General features: G+C 42.0%; 2 protein-coding genes across 2 annotated transcripts in view; both read right to left on the bottom strand.

Moving 5' to 3' along the window:
• The window catches only part of exosc10 (exosome component 10), a 68,851-nt gene extending 64,212 nt beyond the window's left edge, over window positions 1-4,639 (bottom strand). The window contains exons 1-5 of the mRNA XM_084333842.1: window positions 4,504-4,639; window positions 3,936-4,072; window positions 3,143-3,266; window positions 2,946-3,050; window positions 971-1,136 (exon numbers count right to left, since the gene is read on the bottom strand). Coding sequence (XP_084189968.1) covers window positions 971-1,136; window positions 2,946-3,050; window positions 3,143-3,266; window positions 3,936-4,072; window positions 4,504-4,623 — 652 coding nt within the window. The 5' untranslated portion in view covers window positions 4,624-4,639. The remainder of the gene's footprint in view (window positions 1-970; window positions 1,137-2,945; window positions 3,051-3,142; window positions 3,267-3,935; window positions 4,073-4,503) is intronic.
• Window positions 4,640-18,142: 13,503 nt separating this feature from the next.
• Window positions 18,143-19,594, bottom strand: part of LOC311244441 (contactin-3-like) — an 85,394-nt gene continuing 83,942 nt past the window's right edge. The window contains exon 22 of the mRNA XM_084333950.1: window positions 18,143-18,281. Coding sequence (XP_084190076.1) covers window positions 18,184-18,281 — 98 coding nt within the window. The 3' untranslated portion in view covers window positions 18,143-18,183. The remainder of the gene's footprint in view (window positions 18,282-19,594) is intronic.

Raw genomic sequence — 19,594 nt, 5'->3', positions numbered from 1 at the left:
CTCTTTCTGCGCCAAAAACATAATATTACGTTTTTGGTTCCTTTGATCCCCATTCTAAACACTCTCGGAGCTCCCTGGGTCTCCCTGGCACAGCTGCCTACGTTGGCATCCCGCCAGGTGGCAGTATCGCCTATATTTTGAACTGGGGATATCACTTGTCTTCCAGTACCGACTTACCTCCGGCCGCTTCCGCCTAGGAGTGGATCACAACATAGCAATCAGTGGAAGATTTGGTGCCTCAGAGCTATTATTTCCTGTATGGTAGCCATGCCCAATATACACGATTAATTGCGATCGCCATGGGATCGACTGGGATTTATTCATTTTGGAGTACCCTCTGACTGAGGTATGGTCTATCTTAGGTAACCTTCAACACCGCCCCCCCCCCCCCCCCCCCCCCCCCCCATGATGATTTTGTGAAGACACATAATGTATATGGTATATACCTTTGATTTGGAAGTATTTGGGGTTTCAGGCGGGCAACCAGAACGATTTGGGCATAATGCATATAACGAGTCATATCTTGCGATCTATGAAAAAAGACTGGATTATTTTGGAAAGGGGCGATGTTTAGCGTGTAATAGCACACAAACTACAGTATGTAGAAATGAACTGGTTAGTCAGTCTTGGACTATAAACAATGCCATTGTCAAATGAGCCATACTATCGTCTCCATAGCTATAATACAGAACACACGATCGGTCCGCAAAACATCGCTAAAATGGTCAATAACGCTGGCGCCATTGAGTAAAGATGGGAAAAGAGCGTGGCGGTCAATGAGTTAAATATATATATTTTTTCTTTTTAAGATTTGGGGTGCCCAAATAAGTAAAATATTCTATTAAAATCAAGAGACGAAAATAAAACCAATACCAAAAGATTGCTGCAAGTAAACAAAAAACAGTAGGCACTGGACAATGGTTGAACAACAAGTTGGGAGAAAAGAAAAAAGGTAAGAAGTCTGGCTTACAGGAGGGAAGGGGCTTTATCGCGTTGGGCTTGATGAAGATCTTCGGAATGAAGGGCGTGTTGCTGTTGTCGACCTTTTCTCTGAATTTCATTTGAGGCCTGATAATGTTCTTGGCATGGAGCAGTCTGAACGTCTGGGAGCCATGGCCAGGTCCAGAGTCTGAGCCCTGATCAATGAAAGAAAAGAAATTGTTTAAGGTACCAAAGCACCTCAAAGGCGCTAAAAGCTAAATTACAAACATCACAAAACAAACTGGTACTGCTTGACCATACTCCTAGAACCCACCTCACCCCTGCCCACTTTGACAACCTAGGATGGCTTAGAGTAGACGACAGAGTACAGCAACTTGCAATGGGCCTGGTCTACAAGATAAGATACACTACACGACCAAGGTACCCATGTACATGTCAAAATACTTCCCAAAGGTCAGTGAATACCACGATCACAACACCAGAGGGAGCTCCACAAATCATGTTAAACCCAGATTCGGCTCAAATAAGGGACTAAACACGTTTCGCAATTATGCCACATCAATGTGGAACGCCCTACCCAAAGCTGTAAAGGAATGTGGATCACTACCCACTTTCAAAACCTCTCTCAAGGGACACCTACGGGAGACTGCAATTCAACACTGGCCCCTGTAAATATCCTAACCCAACCCCCTCCAATGTACAGTCATTTACCTAGTATGGTTTTGTCAATAGTTCAATGTACAATTGTGTTTGTTTGTACAGTGTCTCCTCCCCCCCCCCCTCAATGTACAGTGTTATTTGTTTATACAGTGTGCCCCCCGCCCCCCCCCCCAACCACCTCCAATGTAAATTACCCAGTATGGTTGTCAATATCCCAATGTACCCAACCCCCCCCACCCAACCTCCTCCAATGTACAGTTTCTACGTCAAATGTATATACTCCCTTTTCTTGACTCCTTCTGTATCACAAACAGTACTGTATTTGCAAATCTGGTATGTCATAAATGTATAGATGTAGCAGTACTGACTATCTGTATGTCATGTATGTCATATATGTCTATATGAATTGAAAATGGGGGACCCTGATGGAAACAAGACAAACGTCTTTCTCAGGTCTGCATCCCCTTAACAATTGTATGTATTGAGCCGTACTGTATTGTACCCATTCTGGTACCCATGTACATGTCAAAATACTTCCCAAAGGTCAGTGAATACCACGACACCAGAGGGAGTTCCACAAATCATGTTAAACCCAGATTCGGCTCAAACAAGGGACTAAACACGTTTAGCAATTATGCCACATCAATGTGGAACGCCCTACCCACAGCTGTAAAGGAATGTGAATCATTACCTACTTTCAAAACCACTCTCAAAGAGCACCTACGAGAGACTGCAATTCTAAACTGGCCCCTGTAAATGTCCTAAGGCAATCCCCTCCAATGTACAATAAATGTCCTATTAAACCCAATAATACACAAGACCCTCTTCTTGGGACCAAGTAAGGTTTCGTCAATAATCCAAAGTAGTTACCCACCCCGCCTACCCAACCCCCCCCCCCCCCCCACCACCACCTCCAATGTATGTGCTTATTGTCTTCTCCAGAGTCAGACAAGAAGATGCATACCAATTTATTTTCTGTGGGTTCAGTAGAAAGCCATCTGGCATCAAGCTAGCCTAGCTTAGCACAAATGCATGGAAGCAGATACGGACCACTAGTCTAGCTTAAAACTCCAGGAGAAGTGTTTTCGGCACCAACAGCTAGGCTAGTGGTCCATATTCACTTCCATTAATTTGTGCTAAGCTAAGCTAGCTTGAAGCCGGATTCTTGAAGCTTTCTACTGAGAGGAAATTGGTATCCATCTTCTTGTCTGATTCTGAAGAGACCCATAATGATGGCTTGTTCCTATAAGTGCCAGCGCTGGCCCGCTGAGTTTCAACAACAGGCTCTGTTGTGTGTGTGCAGACTGTGCGCAGGCATGAAGAGGACACTTTAATTTGCCAACCTTGCGATTCCAGCTGGACACAACGATCTTGGGAGTCTCAAACCCTACAGGCATGACGGGCTGTTGGCTCCTGTTCACCCCAGCAGCTTCATCCAACAGAATCCCCTGGAAATCCATTACAAACAGCTTTGTTGGCTTACAGAGACTCTCTCGTCAAAATCATCACAAGTAAAGATGGCAAAGTTAACAGAACGTACCACTCTTTCGAGGATGACATCATTTGAGTCAACCACCAAGTCGAACCTCTCTTCCAGCCCCGTCAGTTTGTTACGGTTTCTCATGTGAGATCTGCAGCCATGGTGTTGCATTATCTGGCTCATGCTGTTATTGGGACAGTGTGAACACAATTGTAATTCTTGTAATAATTGCAGGCAGTTATTGTTAAATGATCATTTTGTTTAGTTTTATTTGTTAAATAGAAGAAAATGTTCAGAAAAGGAAAAATGGCTCCTCAGCTAAACATGTCTTGTCTGCTGCGGTCAGGTAAGCGATACCGGAGTCTCATGGCAAGCACAGAGAGACTCAAAAGGAGCTTCTATCCCCAGGTGACAGTCATCAGGATGCTCAATGGACAATGAACAATAACAGGCCATCAACACAACCACACACACTTTAAATAAACAACACACTGTAGCACCCACTTTACCACACTTTACACTTTATATTATTGGTAAGGAAATTGCACATCTCTCATTCCTTATTGCACCTCACCACTACAAGGTGGCACCACAAGCTAAGCTATACCTCACCATTTTTGTACCAGCTGTACATACTGTATAAAGGTATACTGAACAATTTTGTTGTTTACACTTGTTTACGTACTTGACTTCTTGACTTTCTATTTTATACTTATTTATACTATCTTGTTATTATCTAGCACACTCGGGAGCAAAACAGAAAGAAACATTTCATGCAAAGTATTCTGTATGACAAATAATAAAGAAACTTGAAACTTTGACACCTCAAAATATATCATATATTACGACTTACCTGTGCAACAGTCTATCTCCCTGAGTTTCAGAGAACTCCTGAAACCCAGGGAAGCTGCGATAGAAATCATAGTCGTCTCCTGTTTGAGGCAGACCGGCAGATGCTCTGGTGGCGGATACTACGGCCCCCAGTCCATACTGCAGGAAAGAAGGAACGGTAGACGACCTATGTGACTTGTGCAACCCATAAGTGAGTGAGTGACTGGCTGGACAGTCTGCTAAAACACAATGTGAACGGAGTTTTTATTAAAAAAAAAAGTATGCAAGCGCTTCATTCCTTCTGAACAAGTCGTTAGTTTAGTTAACGTTACATAGCGAAGTTAACGTGCTAACCATTACTACAACAATCTTCGAAACGTTACGTTTCAATCATCGAAAGCAATCAGTGCCAATACAAGCTTCAACACATATTTGCCAAAGCTTGCTACTGTACACAGGACCACGTCCAGGTCCAAGAAAAGAACGTTCCTTAGCCACATAAGCTAACAGCTCCCGTTACCCAGCATGTCCACGTTGTCCAGCGAGGCATGCATTTAAACCACACATAACTGTGTTGGTGATGTACTCACTTTTACAAATGCGTCCACGTCCTTGAAACCGGGACAAAACTCATTTTCTTCTGCAGACGCGCAGGCGTTTTGGGTTGAATTATTGTCTTGATTGCCACTGTTGGACTCTGAAGAATCCATGTCGGGGTTGTGTACATGTGAGTGGCAGGAAGCGAACAACTTCCTCAACCTTTTCTTCTGGGTTTGTGAATCCAACGGTTGAGGGTGCATTAGCGCCCCCTATTATACCGGAATGTGCTGCCAGCAAATGGGCAATGCACATTTGTTTTGAAAATGTACAGTAAAGCGAATAGTTAGTCTACTACTTTATATTGCATGTGTAGCCAATAAAAGCCATGACAAGGTGTTACGATTTTCTCTGCACTATCGTTTGTAGCCTTCTAGTTCTACAGAGTCGTACAAATCAACAATAAATGTTTACTTTCCCCAACCCTCTTTTTTTCCAGGTATGACTGCGCTTTTGAAGGCCATTCAATGTTGTTAAAGGAACATTTCAATAGATTTAATAGCAACAGTAAGCAATGCCTCCCAGCACATACTCTCCTGCAGGCTGCATTGCTTCACTAGTCTCAGAATCTTGCAAGGATGCTCAGAGCTTCTTCCTAGAGAATATTAAACAAAAGATGGACAAAGGAGGTGTTGTCTGTGCCATATTCTTACATTTGAAGAAGGCATTTGACACCGTTAGTCACCAGATACTCCATTGCTAACTATAATTTTCTATTGGCGCGCTGAACTGGGTGAAGTATTGTCTTGCTGGTAGAATTAAATGTGTTAGGGTCAGAGGTGAAACATCACCCTTTCTTTTTTTTCTTTCTTTTTTTTAGTCAATGTGTTTTTATTAAAGTTTTAGATGTTACAGTAGACATTACAGACGTAACAGACATAATGACATAAAACAAAACCAAGAAAACAGAAAAACAGTTCACAGAGAACTTCTCAATACAAAACCGTTACAATACAAAGTAATTATTTCAGGAAGTGAGAGACATAATGTAGCCGGTCTCGTCTTGTCATCTCTGCGTTGTGTTTCAGCTAGACCCCTGTTAAGGGATTGCCCCGAGTGAGTCTAGAACCCCGGTCTCTCGCGCCGCGGGCGACATCGCAGACCACTATACCAAGAGGTGAATTAACTTCTTGGTAACGTGTCTGTATGCCTTTTAACTCAATCAGCGCCAGAGGTCGCTGTTTACCGTGTGGTAAGAAGGCCACCACTTTAAAGAATAGGGATACATGGCAGTGTTTGTAGGGCTCAAACTATATTTTATATCATAGCTATGGATATAAAACTATTGTCCATTTGACATTGAGTATCTATCGTTCAATTTGTGAAAAATAAATAGTTTTTTCATCCATACATTCCCGTTTTATACTGTGGTGAATGAGTATAGTTTTAGAGTAATCCTGTCTAATCCCAGAAAACGCCGCTATGCAGCGTTTAGTGCATTTCACTAAAAACCGTGGCATTTCTCGACTGTATCAACAATCGATCTGAAATCAACGCTATATTAACAGTATTATGTTTCCTCATGAATACATGAAAGGGTGGGGGGGGGTCGTTTTTCTATGCTTCGATCGTCACCAACGGAATACGTTACACACACATTACACACATACGTTCGGATCGCGGGGAAGGGATTCTTCGATCAACGCAAGATTGATACCATATAGCCCTTACCTTGACTAGGATGGGCTCCAAAAAGAATATTCCAATTATCTGATCGCCATTCCAAGTATTGATGTCGATCGTGTTGTCAACATAATCCACCAAAGAACATGAACCGGGAGTGCTTGATTCTCCTCAATCCATGTGTTATAAACGCTTGTCCTGCTCGACAAGGAAAACCCGGACCGGACTTTTTAGATCGACACACAGCCCAAGCCAGAGAGTTTCAAAGGATGTGCAATACCGGCCGCAAGGCGGCGGTATTGGACGTTTGCGATCTCAGACTCATTCCCAATGATAACACAGGCTCCCTCGATGGATTATGAATGAGAATATCGAATAAAAGAAATAACGATAGAAAACCCGACTTTTCTCGGGGTTTGGTGCCCAAGCGTTGGCGAGTTAACCCAACTTATCTCGGATCTGGCGTCCAATGAGTTAAGGGGGAGTGAGTTTAACTTGCAGTACCGCTAACGTCCACAGTCACTTCACAACACTTGAAGTCCATTGTGACTGTGGATATACTCGTGGTACCTCTGTTACACTCACCCCCCTAAACTCACTCCACCCAGGGCATCCGGGTCTATCAGCACCACTGTAGCCGGTCTCGTCTTGCCATCTCTGCGTTGTGTTTCAGTTCGACTCCTGTTAACCCTTTCTGCACCAACGAGTTAACTTGTTATTGCCGTCCAATCGTTGAGTGCCAGACAACGAGTATACTCGTTATTGGATCCGTTTTTCTTTTATTCGCTATTGCCATTAAAAATTCATCAGGGCAGCCTGTGCAGGCTGTTCTGGGTGTGTCTGATATCGCAGACGGTCAATACCGCCGCCTAACGCCAATGCAGCCGTTATTGCACTCCATTTGAAACGATGTAGTTTGTTTTCTGGGCCGAGCTGAGCCGTGCGGGCAGGGTTTAAATACTCTGGCAAGACAAGCGCTTACAACGATGCATCAACTAGGCTGCCCCCCTGTTACGACCCTGGCTCAGAGGGAAGCAACATAAGGGCACACAGAGTTCAAGTTCAAGTTCAAGTTCTTCAAGTTCTTTAATAGTTGTCATACAGAAGTACAGAATACTTTCATACAAAATGCTTCTTACTGTTACGCTCCAGAGACTGTGCTAGACAAGATAGTATCAAATAACATAATAACATAATATAGCATGAATTTAGAAGAAGAAAATGAGGTCACAGTGTTCGGTATAGACATATGTACAATGTTCTGAGTTACCATATAATATACAATACACAATACTATGCAGTGTACTAATGTACAGTACTATCTAGTGCAAAGCAGAAATGGGATGAGGTACAATTTTAGGTACAATTTACAGTAAGGTGTACGAGTTGTAGTGCAATCCTTCATCCATAAATATAAAGTGTGGGGAGTGGGTGCTACAGTGTGTTTGTTTAAAGTGGGTGTGTGCTATAAAGTGTGTGGAGTGGGTGCTACAGTGTGTTTGTTTAAAGTGGGTGTGTGCGTGTGGATGTGTGTGCTATGTGCGTTTGGTGGTTGTTGTTGTGTAGTGTTCATTCATTGTTCGTTTAGCAGCCTGATGGCCTGGGGATAGAAGCTACTTCTGAGTCTTTCTGTGCTCGCCTTGAGACTCCTGTATCGCTTGCCTGACCGCAGCAGTTCGAAGAGGCAGTGTTTAAACCTAAAGACTATAATTATTATCCTATCTAGCACAAACTAAAGATCAAAGTGGTGGAAGGGGGAGAGACACTGCCTCAACAATGTCCTCTAGCAACAGTCACCCTGCATGTGTGTGTGGGGAAGGGCCTTTGAGCACTGCCAGGCAGGTGTCCAATTAGCAGCAATCAGCCAATTAGCAGCAGTCAGCTGTACCACAGGCCAAAAAGCCTGGGACATAACACCCCCCCCCCCCCCCCCCTCGTTCATATGCAATGCCGGATACCGTGGGACGGACTACAGAGGTAAGGACAGTATATATTCAATCTTGCGTTGATCTGATATTTTCTTCTCCCGTGATCGAAGCCGTCTGTGTGGAATGTGTGTGTGCTGTTTCCCGTTGGTCACATCACAGCACGGAGGGTGCCCCGCTCCAAGCCCCCTTTCATGCGTGCATGAGGAGACATAATAATGATAATCTAGCGTTGATTTCAGGAAGATTCGATCATCAGGCGAAAAATGGCAACGTGATAAGTGGATTTAACTAAAGGGCTGTTTTCGCGTCTTTTCCTGGAATTACTCAGAATCACTCAAACTATACTCATATTCACCACGGTATAAAACGGAAATGTACGAATGAAAAAATTATCTGTTTTTTGCATGTTGACCAGAAGAAACTCACTGACAATCGTTATTAGATCCATAGCTATAATATTTAATATAGTTTTAGCACTCGCAAACACGGCATTCTCTCCATTGAACAAAGCGCTGGCACAAACGGCCATACGCCCACAGCGACCTCCGGCGGTCAATGTGTTAAGGGATTGCCCCGAGTGAGTCTCGAACCCCGGTCTCCCGCACCGCGGGCGACATCGCAGACCACTATACCAAGAGGTTCACTTCTTGGTAACGTGTCTGTATGCCTTTTAAGGGGGAGTGAGTTTAACTTGCAGGGGAGTGAGTTTAACTTGCAGTACCGCTAACGTCCACAGTCACTTCACAACATTTGAAGTCCATCGTGACTGTGGTCTGTGGATATACTCACGGTACCTCCGTTACATAGTCAACCGTTCCACATGAGAAATTAAAAGCTGCCACACCACATAAAACTTTCCACTTGATCCCCACAATGTGTATTTAATCTTTTCCACTTTTAAACAATACATAACATCACAAATCCACCTGCCAAATGAGGGAGGATGGTCATTTTTCCAGTTCAAAATAATGAGACGTCTTGCTAGAAGTAAGCAATATAGTTCAACTGTGCTTTTTGTAGATAAGAATCCCCAGAGAGAACACCAAAAAGTCCCAGAAAATGACATGGTTCAAGTGCCCGACCTGCAAGCTCTGAATAGAGCTCAAATATGGAGGACCACAAAGCTGCTAGGCTATAGGACACGACCAAAATGTGTGATACAGACCGACAGGGGCTTGTTTGCATCGGTTACAAGTAGGACTAACCTCAGGGAAAATTCTTGACAGCTTGAGTTTGGATATGTACAATCTTGAACTGAATAAGTCCATGTCTTGCACAAATAGATGAAGAGTGAACGTTTTTAAGTATTCTTGACCACCATCTCAAATATAGCCGTATAAAGCCTAGACATTGGTCCCTTAATCTCAGGTTTTGTTTCCAGGATTGAGTCCAGAGATGTATTTGGTGGCAGCGAAGGAAATTAAGTAAACTGACTACGTAAAAAAATTCTAACTTGTAAGTAACGAAAGAAGTGATGCGTTGGTATAGCAAACTTATTCTTAATTTCATCAAATTACATAAATACATTGCTTTCATACAGCAGTCTCATGTTCAAAACTCCTAGAGAACATAGAGACTAAACCACAGCGTTTCCTAAATTGGGACCACATTTTCAAGGAGTGCAAAACCATAGGATTCAGACAGGCCTGGGGAGAGTGCAGGGGAATTGAAGAACACAAAAGAGCAGGAAGTGAAATGCGAGTGGCAGGAACATCAGAGGCAGATGTATCATGTAATAATAATAATAATAATAATAATAATAATAATAATAATAATAATAATAATAATAATAATAATAATAATAATAATAAACTTTATTTGTATAGCACCTTTCATACAGAAACTGCAGCTCAAAGTGCTTCACAACAGAAAAAAGACAGGCATAAAATGAGCACATAAAGTGCAGACAGTTTTTCACATTAGGATCTAACATCCCAACAGGCCACCTATAGTTTATGGTTTGATTCAGTTTTAAATAGACAACAATAAAAGGAGCTAGATAAAATAGACAGAGTAAAATAGTGCAATAAAATTGTAGAATAGAATAGATAAAAAAATATATATATATATTTTACAGTGCAATAAAATAGTTCTGGATTACTGTTCAACAGCTCAAAGTCGTACAATGGTAAAACTGTTCTGAATGACTGTTTCAACAGTTCAAAGCCGTCCCAAACCTTTGTTCAGTATCCATAGTTCAAAAAATGACAGTCTTCTCCTCTGCCTGACACCACAATGCACATTTTAAGGCAAGCCATATCAGACAGTATTAAAGCTGACAGTCTCCCCTGTTCATGACAGTCTCCTGTTGCCTGACACCACAAATGCACATTTTAAGCTAGCCGTATCAGACAATAGTCTCCTGCTCATGACAGTCTCTTCTGCTCAATACACACACAGTTCAATACCCGACAGTTTTGAACCTGTAATAAACAATAGAAAACTGTAGCCCAGTGCAATAAAAACCTGACAGTTTTGAACCTGTAATAAAAAGCAATAGACAGAGTAAAATAATACAGTGCAATAATAGAATAGTAGAATAGAATAGATAGTAAAATTATGCAATAGAATGGACAGAGTAAAATAGTGCTACAGTACAGCGGAGTGTATTAGAAGGCTATGGTGAAGAGGTACATTTTTTGCTTTTTTCTTTTTTTTTTAATATTAAGAGATATAGCTTCCCTAATGTCCATAGATAGTGTGTTCCATAACTTTGGTGCATAGTTTGCAAAAGCTGCATCCCCGATTTTCCTTAGACTGTGGCTTGGAACCTTCAATAGACCAGTAGTAGATGATCGCAATGTTCTAGGAGGCACATAGTTGACTAGAGAATTTGCAATGTAGCTTGGTCCTGTTCCATTTAGTGCTTTGTATATAAGGAGGAGGACCTTGAAATCAATTCTAAATGTTACCGGAAGCCAGTGTAGGTTAGCTAATACAGGACTGATGTGGTCTCTCCTCTTGGTTCTAGTTAGTAGCCTAGCTGCCGAGTTTTGAATGAGTTGGAGTCGTTCTGTTTTTTTTCCCCGAGGCCAGTGAGGAGTGCATTACAGTAGTCAAGTCGGCTTGAGATAAAGGCATGGATCAGTTTTTCAGCGTCTTTTTGATTTATAAACGGCCGTACCTTAGCTATGTTTCTAAGGTGGGAAAATTATGTTTTTGTCACCTTGTTGATGTGTGATTTAAAGCTTAGGTCTGAGTCTATTATAACACCAAGACTTGTAACACAGTGTGAAGTTCAAATGTATGCCGATAACACTGTTATCTATATTCATGCAAAAACTAAAGAACTGGCTGCAATGGTGAATGTCAACAACTGGCTCACAGAGTCTCAACTGTTTCTTAATGTGAAGAAGACAGTTTGTCTTCACAAAATCAAATTCGGGGGCGGTCAGGTGGCGTAGCGGAGATTGCGTTCGTCACCAACGCCGGAGATGCTGGGTTCGCGTGTTCGAATCCAGAAACATTGTGGGGCTCTTTCTTGTTAGAAATTCGCCGTCACTATTCTCGGGTTCTTTACGAGCATACACGCTGTTTGATAAATCAGCGTTTGGTCTTACGAGACCGATCAGCGCTGGCCCAGGGTGTTTTTCAATGATTGAATCCGCTTTTTGGGACCAGCGCGCCTTGGTTGCCCAACATCATAAAAACTGCGTTTTTTATGCAGTCGGCTGGGATTTTTATTTTTTTTTATCTCTGCTGAGCACCAGTGCACTATAGGTTAGACTCGAGGACTCGCGTACATCTCCGGGGGAGATGACGGAGTAGATCAAACATTGGCAGGGGGGTTTCACGCCTGTTAGGTGGACCACCGGGAGCGGTGCGTTCGCGTACTGACCGTCTTGGTGGCGCCCCCTGTGATGTTTTAGGATCGACACGCGTACCTACCCCCCTCTTAGGACTGGGGGCGGCGGCGTGACAAGGGCACAGGACTTTTCCTGGTCGCGCCGAACCGGATCAGTTTAACCCGTTGTCCGCCGGGGTGCAGACAAGTTCTGGTACCCCGAAGGACCCTGAGCTTTTCCGGGGGGAAAATGCCAGGGCGGGCCAGACGTCACAGGGGTTGATGTCATGAATGTGTGTGCCATATAGATGCCACAACGAGTTGCCCTTAACACTTTGATTGCCCAACCCGAGTTTTCGTTTTTTTTTATTATTATTAGCGATCTGAATTCATATTTCATCAACCGAGTCTACCGTTGGAAATTCAGCCACCCCAGGCGCTCAGATGTGAAAAGAGCGCCCCCTATCGTCTCCCAGATGGTAATTCACCCTTTTGGATTGAACTCAATGAAAATGAATGAGAAAAAAAAAACTGACTCCACATTTTACTTCTCACTCATGCAACCGGCATCAATCAGCTTCACTCTGGAGCCTCAGAGCAGCGGGGATTATGTGTTTTTACAGTATACGGGGTGGATCAATAAAAGGATAACTTTTTTCTAATGGCGATCAGGAATTGGAATAATCCATTTGGATACCATAGATCTCAGGTAAGGAATCTATGTTACCAGTCTTAGGATAATCAGACACGTTTTCACAGAGATATAAGCTTTTATGTGATTATGTGATATGGCTGTTTGACTGTGCGTGCGGCCAGGAACTAGGAGAATCGATTTTCAGCTTGCGGCACGAGCGTGCATGTGTACACATATACTATCGATAATCTAGCGTTTATTTGAAAACGATTCATAAATAGGCCGAAAAATGACAACGTTCTAGAATATTCCAGTAAAGGGCGATTATCATGGAATGTCTTCTTTTTTCCGTGAAAACGAGTGCTTTTCAAAATGCTAGAAAACGGAAAAGAACCGATACAAAAACAATCTGCTACGACAATGTTGACTGGAAAATGAGTCTTTCATAAGCGACGGGCAGATTAGACACATAACCATAATTTAAAACATAGATTAGGCGATATTAATGTTAACATTGAAGTGGTGCTGGGCATTCAAGGGGGTAAAAAGGAATTAAGCTTGGGCTCTGAAAGTGTTAAGTGGTGTGCATTGGTCCATACTATGTTGTACCTTTTTGCATATGATTAAAGGGACAGTTCCAATAGAGCAGAGCGCTCGCCATATTCATATAACTAGGGTTATGGGATAACCTTCGTTTTGCAGTCAGAGCCACTCAGTTTTAGAACATCCTACCAACTGAAATACGATACTGTGCTACCTACCACACCTTTACAAAAAAAAATTCAAGACCTGGCTATTAACTAATCAAACATGTGACCACTTTTAATCAGTTCATTGTGTATTTTGTTATTGCTTTTACTATTATCATGTTGGATTGTGTTGTAAATATTGTTTTACTTTTAATGCTTCTGTTTTAGGTGTATGGTCTTATAACATCTTGCCAAAAGAACTATTAGCAAATTAGCCAGATAGCTAAAACTGGCACATTTACAGTAATGTTGATTAATGTGTACTGTCCTTTTTAAATAAACTGAAACTGAACTGAAACTGAGTGCCATGAGAGGGCAGTCTCCACTGTCAAAATCCAGCCTATAGCAATACAACAGTATCGTCAAGTTCTTTATTTGTCAAATACACAACAATACAGGCGCATTGCAGGTAATTAAAGTTTTGTAGTATCTGCACTGGATTGTCATCAGGTAGGGTGCAGACACATCTGTATAGCTCTGCATTTTCTACACAAGTCACTGTGAGGCAAGTGCAACACTAATGGAAGAATACAAACATTTAAACCCCCCTTCCCTTTACATTTTTAACACATCTGTAAAGTTAGCCCAGTGTTCCCATTCGCTGATCAATAGCACATCAAGTATGTGTCCCCAAGCATTGACACTTCAACTCATTATAGATGATGTGTGGTGCGCAGAGAAACCTCCCTTTTCCTCACTTCCCCTGCTTATTGATCTCCTCATAGGGTCCTCTCCCTCTTATTATCTTAAAAGCATCCCTCTGCAACACTGGCCTGATCAATATCTCAGAGTACCTTCCTATGTTGCTGCTGTTTTTTCCCATTTCTACCCCAGAGGAAAGTAGTTGAACTTCAGCTGATACGTGCCTCGATAATCCAAAGTGCTGTAGTACTATAGCGACCTGGCATGGTCTGCCACGGCTAGAGATGAGACACCGACGGTTGTGCCGTTTCAATGTGAGCGTAAAAGTTTGGAAGTGTTCAGGTTTGTTCGGTGAAGGTCATATTTCCATTTTCTAATTAATGTTATGTTAATAGTATAACATGTATATGTATATAATAGCCTGTGTTGTATAATGAACCAATTAGCAGGCAGATCCATCCAACACGTTCTGAAATGTCTTCCTCACTGACACTAATGCAGCCATTTACTCTCAATGATTAAAATCTTCCAACAATGTTATGGTTTTTACAGCTTTAATAGGCCCCATCAGCACTGATTTGATGCTTCCCGCAGTCAAAGTACACAAAAATGGACGACACTGAGAAAATTACACTGCGGCACGGACTTTGGGAGAAAGAAATAAATGAAACAAAAATAAATAGAGGGAAAACAATGTTTCAATTAATTCATTTTTATTAACTCTCAGATTTAGAAAACACAAATGCACCAAACGATATCTTACATGCACAGCTTCAGTATACCAAGATCAGCCGGTGTCTTTTCAATGTGAAAACAGCCCTGACACACAATCTCACAGAGATTACTCACATTTAAAATACAGAAGTCGAGAAAAAAACCCAGAAAGGCCAAGCGTTGTTACCCAGAAGTTACACTGTGGTGTTTCCTCTGTGGTCTTTGTGGTGTGACAGTTGTGGGCAACCTGTGTCGATTTGATGTATATTTTCTAATAAATACTGCACCGCCCACCACAAGATTTTGAGTAGCAATACAATTGGAAAGTCATACTGGTATCAAAAGACAAGAAAACTGTCCACTACGCATTAACCTGCTACCTTGTAACAGGTAGGGCTTGTGCCACTGCACAAAAAGGTTGCGATAGCAGCCGCTACAAATGTGTTGCTCTCTGCTTGTGTGTTTTTCAAATTCTAGGGATGACTGAGGTTTATATTTAGAATCGGAAGCATTGTGGGTTGGTTCCTCTATTGGAGGGCACTGCTCAAAAATCACAACACTGTACTCCAAATCATAATATTGTACATCATATTCCGGAGAGGGAGAGCAATTATCACGTTCACCGTTTGAATGAGCCGACTGATTCATATTTCCTATTTTAGAGCAACACTTGACCTTTGTGCAGAATTGTCAAAAAACATTGAAAATAAAAAATAAAACTCAAAGCAGAACATCTCCACGGTACCAATACTTTACAAAACAAAGATGTCAGCAATGTCTTTGTGCACCCAGGACATGAATGTGTAATGTCAATTGTCTTTTATTTCTTTTTTTTTGTTAATCATTAAATCAGTCAGAAAGATGCATTTTCTGTGTAAACATTCGTTAGCTTAACAAAGAGATTCTGTGATGAGAGCATGTGTACAGAGGGAAGAAAAGACATAAACCACACATAATAAACAGCTAAATGAAATCCAATCCATATAGATTGAAAAAGGTTTACCAAAAAAAATAAAATCATTTGGGCAGTTGAAAACTTTCCCAAACACTTTATAAGCTCTTAGGTTCATCCTGCAAGGCGCACTTTTCACCATTCAGAGCTTTTGTTGTGCTGGGCCCATTGTGACCATAATAGGTATTTCAAACCATGCCTAGGTTCTTGCTGAACTATTCCATTTAGAAACAAGTACAAAAAAAGAAAATGCTTCAGTTCTTCCGAGTCCTGAACCATGGTAAGTACAAGGATTGCTTTAAAAATTATTTCCAGTTGAACAGCCTCCCTAAAACCACGGACATCCGCGACACTGGAGGGTGAGGTAAAATACGCCCATTCTAAGTTGAAGACACTCACACACTACTAGCATGCAGACACGCGCGTGAGCGTGCCCACAGACACACACACACACACACCTAGGCTCTCAGTCGTTCCACCGTGACGAGGCCGTCCTGATTTAGCCAAAGTTCTGACCCATTAGTCTTGTGTGGGTGTCAGTAGAACCATTACTCCTATGCCCTTTTCCCATAGAAGCCCCTCAGGCGCTCTCTAATTTATTAAGATGTTTTAATGGCTGCTAAATCATGGCACATATCAGACTTTCCATTCGTCAAGTCAGAGCATTAAATAGACCACTGTGTCATGTGCTGACAAGGGTTCTGATCTATTCGCCCTATTAGCTCTCTCATGACTATTGAAAGGTGGTGTGAAAGCAGGTCTAAACACCTGAGCAGTGAGGTTACACAGAAATACATGAAAGTGTAAAAAAGATATACGACAATAACTTAATTGAACTGAGAACGAAAAGGAGAGGTTCATATAACCTCTCGAACACAGCCAACCATAAACTAAATGGACATTTTTGCCAAGTAAAGTCTCAGCTGGGTGGCTGGACTTCAATATCAGACGGGCACAATTGGCAGCACTATACCCTCTCCCCTCCACTGCGGTGGCTGGTGGCATGTGATGACTGGCATGCACCACCTGGCACAAGAACATCCACCATGTGTCCCCCAGATGGGCGCAGGCTGCAGTACACTGGAGGAGGCGAGGTCCACATCTTCCACTGCTACTGTGCTGCGTGCAGATGTAGATGGTGAATGCAGAGTGGAGTACATCCAGCCCATCAGTCAGCGGGGCCAGCATTCTGCCCGCCTCGCGGCACATTCAACTCTCAGATCGTCAAATTATAAACTGGAAAATCACAAGCACTTGTATCGTGCGCAAGTTGCAGGGGTTTCATCAAGGATACGACAAAACCTCTCATGAAGAACAAGATTATGAGATGAAAATCTCCACCATTATGTTTGAAAAGAAATTAGCAAATCACTGAGTAGTGATTATAAGTGAAGCCATTAACATCTTTACAAGGATCTCCAAAGGCACGGGCACAGGCGAATGACAATGTTCCTACTCGCCAAGTAGTAGTAGTAGTATGTGTAGACGACAACTTAAAATAATGTAGAATTACAAAATACAACTTTGCATTACAGACTTTTGCAGTTGACACTCAATCACTCAATAAGAAGTTGTGAGAAATCAAAGTTCAAGGAAAGCGTTTAGCTATCTTAGCAACAACTATAGAAGGCGCAGACTACTTTGGCACATGAATGGAAGTAAGGCATCTGTATCAGTCTGGACTCCAAAACAGAGTTGGCGTGGGTTATTCTTCTTAATCGACCCAAAACGTCAAAGCAGACCTGCCTATAAAACTCAAAAGCAGATACTCTTATTTCCAGTTTGACAGCACTTGTCATTCTTGTGCTGCTGAATCATACATAGATACATACATACATATGTGACCGATCGTATGCGACTCCTCTGCGTTGTGTTAAATCTCGATGCCGGCATCACAGACCACTATACCAAGAGGTGAATTCACTTCTTGGTAACGTGTCTATGTGTCTTTTAAGGGGAAGTGAGTTTAACTCGCAGTACCGCTTACACACACACACACACACACACACACACACACACACACACACACACACACACACACACACACACACACACACACACACACACACACACACACACACACACACACACACACACACACACACACACACACACACACACACACACACACACACACACACACACACACACACACACACACACACACACACACACACACACACACACACACACACACACACACACATACATACATACATACATACATACATACATACATACATACATACATACATACATACATACATACATACATACATACATACATACATACATACATACATACATACATACATACATACATACATACATACATACATACATACATACATACATACATACATACATACATACATACATACATACATACATACATACATACATACATACATACATACATACATACATACATACATACATACATACATACATACATACATACATACATACATACATACATACATACATACATACATACATACATACATACATACCATACATACAGCCAAATGAAAAATCTTTAAAATAGTATGCCGTCTCACCTACAAAAAGGAAACCCAATAACTTTCACAGATGAACAGAAAAGACAGAAATACTGAAACTGTGGTTGTGTAGCCTGTCACTTGTGTCATAATGTTGACCTGAATGTTGCCAGTGCGATGGTGACGAGGAGAGAGAGGGGAGAAATGTCCAGACTCCATGCGCTTGAGCCTCGGGCGCTCATACCTGGAACAGAGCACAGAATATGAACATGTTGAATTCATGGCAAACAGAGTTAAAATCCTGCCTGGGCTATTTTTATTGGATACTTTAAATGCTAATCCCCCCGTTGGCAGTTTCTCAGACATTCCTCAGTCACATTAAAGGGGCAGTTTGCCTTGTCCTCGCCTTGTTGTGAACAGTTTTATTGGGAACTATTTTCTAAGAAATTACACCTGCCATAATAGCTCTTAATTAAACTGTTCACAATGAGGCCTTATCTTCTTTTTTTTAGGATTTCTGGAAAGAGACATTGTTGTTGATGTAATTGTTTTGGTGCTTTCAGCACCACAAACGGCGAGCTCCGTCGCATTGGGCTGACAGCAGACTTCTCTATAGTCAATATCTCCAAACATCTGTGAATCACACCAAAACCGATCTGGATGGATGGATGGATGGATGGATGGATGGATGGATGGATGGATGGATGGATGGATGGATGGATGGAGATAGATAGATACTCTGTGTTTTGGGTGAGCTGCCCCTTTAACTCAAGTTTTGGTGAGAATAGACACGTCTAGACGAGGAAACAAGAGGAAGGTCACTTCCAATAGCTTGAATGACCACTGTGGTCACCTGACAGAGATAAGTAGTGACCACTGTGCTCATCTGACAGAGAGCTACGTAGTGACTACTGTGCTCATCTAACAGAGATACTTACTGTAAGTAGTGACCACTGTGCTCATCTGAAAGAGAGCTAAGTAGCTGAAATTAAAGACAAAGATGACTCTTTCCAGTGACAAAATGCATTCATATTGGATCTTGTTTCATTGATGTTGTTATTTACTGAGGAATACAAAATGCCCAAAGCCTTTTCGAATACATTTAAGGTAATAGAGTATACATGTGTGTTCTAGTAGCCCTTGCTATTCTCTGACATTGTGTTCATGCTCATGTTATGGTCTTGCGCATGCACGCCACCTCATGCGCACCCGAGACTTTTATAGTAGTGCACCATGAGAACCCAAGAGCATTGGTGATATTTTTCCAATAATAAAAAATTAACGACATGCCTCTTAGAATTGTTCATGGGGGGATAAGTGTTGGGTACCATTAATTCTGCCAGCCTCCCCTGAAACTGATTCAACTCCGTCTTCTGGTAGAACAGATTCTAGTTATGTGATTTCACAGAATGTCCCGCCTCACTGCTGTGTGTGTAGGTTGTTTGCGTGGGTTCCCAGTTTCTAGTCAGTCGGTGTGATTTTATCTAAAAAAAAAAAAAGATTGTGGACCCCAGGAAGAATAGCTACTGCAATGCTGTAGCTAATTGGGTATCCTAA

Source organism: Notolepis coatsorum, assembly GCF_963971535.1.
Source record: "Notolepis coatsorum genome assembly, chromosome: 17".
Lineage (NCBI taxonomy): Eukaryota > Metazoa > Chordata > Actinopteri > Aulopiformes > Paralepididae > Notolepis > Notolepis coatsorum.
Note: the sequence above shows the minus strand (reverse complement) of the source record. Positions and strands in the feature narration are given on the sequence as shown.